The sequence below is a fragment of the Apis dorsata genome, unplaced genomic scaffold (genome assembly GCF_000469605.1).
Source record: "Apis dorsata unplaced genomic scaffold, Apis dorsata 1.3 scaffold_73, whole genome shotgun sequence".
Classification (NCBI taxonomy): domain Eukaryota; kingdom Metazoa; phylum Arthropoda; class Insecta; order Hymenoptera; family Apidae; genus Apis; species Apis dorsata.
Window position 1 is genome coordinate 2,056,176 of NW_006263371.1, and position 8,593 is coordinate 2,064,768.

Below are 8,593 nucleotides of genomic sequence, written 5' to 3' on the forward strand. Positions count from 1 at the left end.
AACTCGGTGAACGGTTGACCAACAACGACAATAAAACCGGATTATCCAAGCTTCGAAACGTTGTTTAAACTTTCCTCGACGGGGATTGACCGATCGATAAATCGATTAATCCGCAATTAAGGTCGCGAATATAAAATTGGTAAAAAAGAAAATTCTCGCGAACAACAATTCTGATAACGAATCGTAGCCGTACGTTGCGTATTGATATTACATGAAATATTCATCGTAACAATTTTCCATCTTTAACATAAACGAGATGAAATCGTTATGAAACGTTACGAAATGTTCGAAATTATGTGTGTATCGAACGAACGAAACGTGGAAAGATAAAGAATGGAGTAATAGTCGTTTCAATGTAAAATGAATATTTGTGAAAAGAAATATTACGTTTTCAAATGTATTATGAAAAAAAAAAAAAATATTATTGGAAAAATATAAAAATCGTTGAATTTTTTTTTTAAAATATCTATTAAATATTTTTATAAATAATGTTAATAAATATTTTTTTTAATATATGTGTAAATTATGTTATATCTGAAACGAAACTGATAATTCAGTAATAATTAATTTTATTTAGATTAAGATTATTTAGGTTAGATTTAGGTTAAGATTAGGTTAGGTTAGGTTAAGTTAAACGAGAGCTTCGAAAAATTTCAAAAATTCATTTTCAACAATGGAACATTAATAAAATTAATATATCGTTCGTGTGGATTCGACGAGTATGATTCAATGGGATGTATGTAGGGAAAAATAAAAGAATTTACGCGTCTGGCTACGCGCGGATGTATTCTACTTAAAAGAATTTCCTCTTCTTTTTGCCTCGAGAGACGAAGAAAGAAATTCATATTAGCTATAATTTTTTTGCTTGACGTATTTATGGAGAATATATTTTATAGTCTATATCTTTGTTGAATATTTTATTATGTTCCATAAGAGTAAAATATTATCAGTGATAAATAAATAATTTTTGTTAATACGATAAAATTCGATTTAATTTTTTATTTTTATTAGAAAGAAGATTATTATTGAAAAATCTCACTGTCTATAATTTTTCTACACGTCGCTGTATTGCATTTATTATTATCGACAAATTTTGTTCAACAAAGATCCGTTCAATGAAAAAGGTACAATAAAAGCTTATATAAAAAAAAAAAAAAAAAAGAGTGAAATACAATGCGAAAAGGTAAAAGGTTTTTCTTCAAAGAAATATAATAACCATCTCGATTCTCGAAAATGAAAAAAATTTCACGATAAATCTACGCTTCAAGCGTTCCAGAAATGTCAGTTCATGGTTTACCATCTTTTGTCTAATGTATTTATTATTATAGTATTTCATGCTGTTACCTATGTACATACATAAAGTACACACCAACATTAAGACGCTTACAAAAACACTGCCGCACAATAATATATTGTGAAAAATAACATCGTGAAGTCGATAAGGTAATATCTTGCTCGATATTTCTATATATATATATATATATATATATACCACATTCGATAAAACTTTATATACGCTCGCGTGAAGTGTGAAGAATGAAAAATGTAATTTTCGATGTGTTGAAATAAAAGAAGTTGTATATTACGTATCGTAACGAAGAAATTTTTTTCATTCATCGGAAAAAAATAAAATTTTTTTTCCCTTTTAAAAATTTTCATTCAAATAGATTTTCCTCTCGTCAAAAGAATACGAAATAAATATAATGTTAAAATTCAGTATCGATCTTTTATGAAAAAATTCGTAAATTCGTATATTCATTGTTGTATCATGATAAGAGTGATAATATATGCACTCTTTGCATTTGATAAACACGGAATTCGAAACGGTGTTCTTGTGTTTTCAATGAACACATCGATCAAGTACGAGGGAATCTCTCGCGAGAATGAGTTTTGTAAATATTGAAAATTTCAAAATTATTGGGATCGATAAACCCTGTTCCACTCCATGCAAATATTAGTAGAGTGAGATTGATAATTCGCCATCGTTGTCTCCGAGTTGAGGCAAAAATGGAAGGGAGAGGAGACGTGAAGTTCGAGGCAACTTGATGCTCTTGATGACATGTGATGTAAAAATAAACTTCTACAGAATTGTTCTGTTATTTATAAATAAATCTTTTTTAATAATTATACATATATTAAAAGTTCTTCTATATTTTTAAGATACTTTTTTACGTCTCTATAGCAATTTTAAGTCAAAAATTTTGGAAAATTTGACTGGAAGAGAGAGGAAATGTGAAGTTCGAGACAAATTTGATGCTCTTGATGCATATGATGTAAAAATGAAGTTTTACAGAATTGTTCTATTGTTTATAAATAAATCTTTTTTAATAATTATATATATTAAAAGTTTTTCTATATTTTTAAAATACTTTTTTACGTCTTTGCAGCAATTTAAGCTTCGATAAATAAAAAATTTTGGAAAATTTGACTGGAAGGAAGAGGAAACGTGAAGTTCGAGGCAAACTTGATGCTCTTGATGCAGATAATATGTGATGTAAAAATAAAGTTCTACAAAATTCTTCTAAAGTTCTACTGATTTATAAATAAATCTTTTTTAATAATTATATATATTAAAAGTTTTTCTATGTTTTTTAAATAGTTTTTTACATCTTTGTAGCAATTTAAAGTTTCAGTAAGAAACTTTTGAAAATTTGACTTTTTGGTTATTCAAACAAATTTGTCACTTTGTAAAACTTTGATACAAAGTTATGTATAGCAAAATTTTCTGTTAAGATTTTGAGGTTAAAAATTAAAAGATAGTTAAATAAGTTTTTTTACTCAGAATAGCTAAATTAGATATATATCGAAATTTTCTTCAATTTAATATTTATAATTTAGCATTTCGTTCATATTTTTAAAATATTAAATCTTAAACTTCGTTCAAGAATATAGAATTTTCGCAAAACTTCTTACAGATAATACAAGTTTCCTCTAATTCATATGCCAACCGGAAGTTTCCAAGCTTCTCAACTGACCTGACCAAAAGTTTGTTGCCTGTCAGCAACAAGGGTACGGATTTTGAAAAGGCAAAACAGCCAATTGACTTTTAAATAGGGTTTCAGGATATTAAGCAGAAATTCAAAACAACGGTGCCTATGTTGGGAAGTTTCATTAGCCCCGGGACGAAGCTTGTCCACAATTTTACAATGTCGATAGGAAACATGAATAACATGGAACCCCATTAACTGTCGTAATGTAATTCGTTCATAAAACTTCGTTATATTACAAGAGAGAGAGAAAGAGAAAGAGAGAGAGAAGAAGTTAATAATTAACAAATTATCCATCTCTTGGAAATATCATTCCCTGACAGATAAATTCTGCTAAAACAGAAACACGTCCCTTCTCTTCAAAGAAATAGAAATAAACAAATTTTTTTTTGATGAAAAATTAAATTATTACAAAAGATAATTTTGCTTTGCGAGAAAGGGAAAAACGAGTAAAAGAACATAAAAAATAAAAGAACGTAACAAAAGAATCTACTCTTTATAAGAGTATTTTTTTTTTTTTTTTTTTGTGAAAGATAAAAGGACTAGTGAAAAAATTTTTTTTCTGCGTAAAGTAATTTTCAACGATATTAAAAAAAATTTAAAAAAAGAAAAAAAATAAGAGAAATTTTCTTTGTAAATTTCGAAATGAAAAGATTTACTTTTTTTTTAAAAAAATAGTTTAAAGTTCAATAAAATTCGCCCTTTAATTAATTCGTGCCATTTGTTTAATCGATTTTAAATAATTCCATTTTAAACAAATTTTAAAAACGCTTATACTATTATTATAATTTCTTTTCATCGTTTCTCTCCAATGAATATTCCACTCGAAATATTGAAGTAATCTTAATTTAAAGAAGAAAAAAAAAAAGAAAGAAATATCGTAAGGAATAATCATTGAATATTAAAATTTGATTTGAAAAACCACTTTTTCGCGCGTAACCGTATTAATAATTCATAAACAATTATCGTTAATATGAATCGAGTTAAGATGGAGAAAAAAAATAAATAAATAAGTGAAGAAAAAGAAGATGGATGAATTAAAATTAGAATAGAAGATATCCACAATTTAGAGTTCGATTTGTAAGGTGAAGTTCGTATTTTCTCTCGACACGTAGATGGCAATTTAATCAAGGCTTACAGGGTGCAATTAATTCGTGCTTTAAATTTGTGTCGTGTGCGAGGTTGACATTCTTGGCGAAATTTAGAACAGGGCTAACATGCTGGGCGAATTTAAATGAAACGGTAGACAAGGAAGGTTGAAATTATCATTATGGTTATCTCTCTTTGATTTGTTTCTTCTTTGAAATAAAATTCTTAATGGTTATTATTGAAAAAAATATATGCATTGTATCAATGATGAAAGATTAACGATTGAAAATAATAAATTAAGAAAAAATAATAATATTAAAATGCAAGGGAGAAAAAAGTTTTTATTTAATTTACAAAAGATAGGTTAAGAAAATTAAAATGAAAATTCTGAGAGATTAAAATTATTAGAAATTAAATAAAACATTCATTAGGTATGTTAAAATTAATTAATATCTGATGAATATGATGAATTTCGAAATTTATTCTATTAAATAATAATCCTAATAAAAAAAAAAAAGATTCGATTCGTTGATGAATTTCTCACGTTTCTTCATAATTTAAAGAATCGTTAATTCGTCCACTCTATAAATTAAATTGAAAAAGAAAATGATCCAAGACATAAAATAAAGACGAAATGTTAAATTTTCAAGTAGAAAGCATTGTACGCGAGTTAATTGAACAATAATTTCAAACTAGGACACTAAAGTATGGAACATTAAAGTGAATATATGTTTAACTGCAAGTCTGACTGCACACGTGTTCATTCTACTTACAAGAATAATCCCAAGAAATATTGAAATATATAAATTACACATTACTACGTAATGTAATAATTTTAAATAACATTTTAATTAACAAATATCAAATGTGAAATTAATTTTTTCTAAAATAAATTAATTAACATAAAAAAAAATATCTTTTGATAATTCATCTGCACCTTCGTTTAAAAAAAATATTATTAATATTCGATATCGAGAATCTTTCGAGAAATTTTCGATTTGGTTTCGATGGAACATCGCGAACATGGTAAATTATCGGACGTGATATTGATCTATCGTGTTAACAAGCGTCCAGGAAGCTTTCGAAATAGATCTAAAGATGGCAGCACAGTACGACTCAAAAATTTACCAACCAACGAAACTGGAAATCGTGTTACCGACGTTCCCCGAATATCATTCTACTCCAAAGTTCTTGGCAATGTTTTGAACATAGAATCACACCAATCCTTGATCCTTTGAGGAGAGTATAATAATAAAATTTTGTGAAAATTTATATTAATCAGGTTCGTAAAAATTCATTTTCCCTATAATGGATTCTCAAAAATGATCTTGTAAGGCCAACTTATCATCAACAAAACAAAATATAGAATGCCAACGGAATGTTAAACAACCCAAATATCTTAGATAACGAAAGAGTGTTCATCATCGAGCAGAAAACGTAATAATTCGTAGTTGCAACGAAGGCATCAACGAGGACGAAAGGGCAATCGCGAGGAAGCATTTTAGACTCTCCGGAGAGCAATCCCCTCGTTCTGATAAGGGGTAACTCGGAAGAGCGCGATATATCACTGATTTATACTCTACTTACCGTACTTCGTGACCAACCACCACTGTCCAACCTCTACGTCTCCTCTTATCTTTCCTGCGCAATGATTCCGCTACACTGAGCCTCTCCATCGCGACACGTGTCCCCAACAAATCCTCCCAATCGCTCTGGAAATATCCCCCACTTTCGAAGCAGTTCCCTTCAACGATGGTTTCTTCCAGGTTTCTCATAATAGAGCGCCATGTCGATGTAGATGGCGCTGAAGTCGCGCGTAGTACACTTTCACGTCTGATTATTTTCTAGGTTGTTTTTTTTTTTTTTTTTTTTTTACGGATTTTTTAGCATGATTCGATGAAAGGAATTGGTCAAAGAGATTTTGTATTCAATGGTGAAGAATATTAATAGGGGATAAGGAATTGAATTCAAATTTTCGAGTTGGATTATATATATTCAATTTTGCGAGAGATGAAAAGAATAAGAAATAAGAAGATGGAAGAAAGGTATTCCAAGATTGGAAAGCGAGATGTGATTAATATGGATAAGTGAAGTTCTCGACACGAAAAGTCACATTTCAAAACAGGAATATCGCGCATCATCTGTGCAGTATAATTGCAAATCACAAATTGAGGCAAAGTCACATCTTCCAAAAATAGTATATAACATTACAATTTGATTAATCAAATGCCAAAACGAAGCTGATTAATCGAATTGAAACAAGCACCGATCATCGTCTAAAAATAAATCATTATTATCTTGACTGTCAGGAAAAACATCAATGGCCGCTCAATGAGAATTAATCTTCCCTTCGAAATTTAAAATGCTCTCAACAAAAAAAAAAAAAAGTCAATGAAAAGAGAAAAGAAAAGAAAAAAAATAAAAATCGAATCTCGCACATTTATTAAATCAAACATCAAATTTCCACGTAAACCCAAACACTCCAATCCCACAATATATCTCACTATATATATATATATATATACATATATACCATATATATATATATACATATATACCTCACTATATTCGATCTTCCAATTAATCATAGTCTAAAAACATCTCTCGTGAACACCTTCAACGACAATTAGAAATCGAGAAGAGTGCACGTTGGACAGCCGTGATCGCGGCTTCTCGGCGGCTTTCGAGCGTTATCAGTTGCGGAAGAATCACCGCGAGAAGAGGTGACACGCGTCAGATAAGCATCCGAGCTTCGCGACGTACAGCCCAAGACTGAATGCCGTATTGTATTTATAGAGCGAGTCGGATTATTTTCAACGGCGTCGCTTTTCTCGCGTGCACGCATACACGTCGTTTGTCCTCCCCCCCCTTTCCCTCTCCCCCCGCACCCCGCGAAAAACAACCCTCTTTCTGTACGAAACGTTCTTTCTTTTGCCTCCTTTCTTTCCCTTCTGCGACGCTTTTCTTTTTTTTCTTCTTTTTTCTTTTTCTTTTTCTTTTTTGTTTCGATCTCTTTGATTCTTCGTTCGGTTTTAGGTTATGATTTCTTGAAGATGAATGGGATCGATCATTAGGTGATATTTCAAATCTTGTTTGAGTATGATAGGATGATTTTTTTTTTTTTTTTTGTTTAATTTATGCGTGGATTGGGATAAGAGAAAGAATTTTATTAACGTAAAATGCGAATTTTTCTGATATCGTTATTTTTAGAAGTTAGTTGAAATATGGATACAGAGATTCTTTAGTTTTGTTTTGGTATTGTTTAAAATTCTTAGAAAAATTAATTGAAACGATGAATATCATTTCAAAGTGGAATTTTGGAATTGTTTTCTATCATGTGGAAAGTTGAAATATGGATAGAGATAAAGATTTCTTAGTTTGATACGGATTGGAATTCTTGAAAGTGGAGAGTTTTGAATTAATATCTGAATGAAGTTTTGGTATTGACATCATTTATATGGAATATAGAAATGTAAACACGAATGTTCAACAAGATGTTGAATATAAAATATAAAGAAGTTTGATGGCGAAGATGGTGAAACGCTAGATACGAGATATGAAGGAATATAAACGCGTGTTGTTTGGATTGAGTGCCACTGACAAGAATTTCGCATCGCAACATTTTTTTTAAATGTCTTTGGCACGTTGCTATCTTCGAGTCACAATTTATCAATCGTACCAACGTCACCGCGCGGTAAATTTTTCTCCCACGCGTTTCTTAAATTCCCAAGGCGATACTCTAAGCTAAAACTCTACTTTCGAACCACTTTTAATCATCGAAATGCCTTCATCGTATCAATTTTTTCTCCTTTAAAAAATTCATACATTTCAGAGGAATTTTTTAATTTCAATTTCTTAGTGATTTTTTAAAATTCTAAAATTAGAATGTTGAATCAAATGCTTCTTCCAGAATTATTTCCATTAAAATTTTCACCAAGTTTAATTATTAACAATTTTTTTCCTTCAAAAAATTTATACATTTGAAAGAAACTTGTTTCTTAACGTCAATTTTAGTGATTTTTTGCTCCCTAGATACGAGTTACGAGTCAAATATTTCTTCCAGAATTATTTCCATCAAAAATTTCACCAAATTCAATATTAACAATTCGTTCCTCCAAAAAATTTACACATGTGAGAGAAACTTGTTTCTTAACCTCAATTTTAGTGACTTTTCGCTCCCTAGATACGAGTTGTGAGTCAAATATTTCTTTCAGAATTATTTCCATCGAAAATTTCACCAAATTCAATATTAACAATTCGTTCCTCCAAAAAATTTACACATGTGAGAGAAACTTGTTTCTTAACCTCAATTTTAGTGACTTTTCGCTCCCTAGATACGAGTTGTGAGTCAAATATTTCTTNNNNTCAGAATTATTTCCATCGAAAATTTCACCAAATTCAATATTAACAATTCGTTCCTCCAAAAAATTTACACATGTGAGAGAANCGTTTCCTAACCTCAATTTTAGTGACTTTTCGCTCCCTAGATACGAGTTGTGAGTCAAATATTTCTTCCA

The 8,593-nt window shown here is 29.7% G+C and overlaps 1 protein-coding gene across 4 annotated transcripts in view; it reads right to left on the reverse strand.

Moving 5' to 3' along the window:
• Positions 1-8,593, reverse strand: part of LOC102675631 (cAMP-specific 3',5'-cyclic phosphodiesterase) — a 256,477-nt gene that overhangs the window by 179,474 nt on the left and 68,410 nt on the right. Inside the window, exon 1 of one of the 4 annotated variants that reach the window (XM_031507972.1) lies at positions 5,664-5,950. The exons of the other annotated variants lie outside the window; for them this stretch is intronic. Coding sequence (XP_031363832.1) covers positions 5,664-5,851 — 188 coding nt within the window. The 5' untranslated portion in view covers positions 5,852-5,950. Of the gene's footprint in view, positions 1-5,663; positions 5,951-8,593 lie in introns of those variants that run through there. 4 annotated transcript variants of the gene reach the window in all.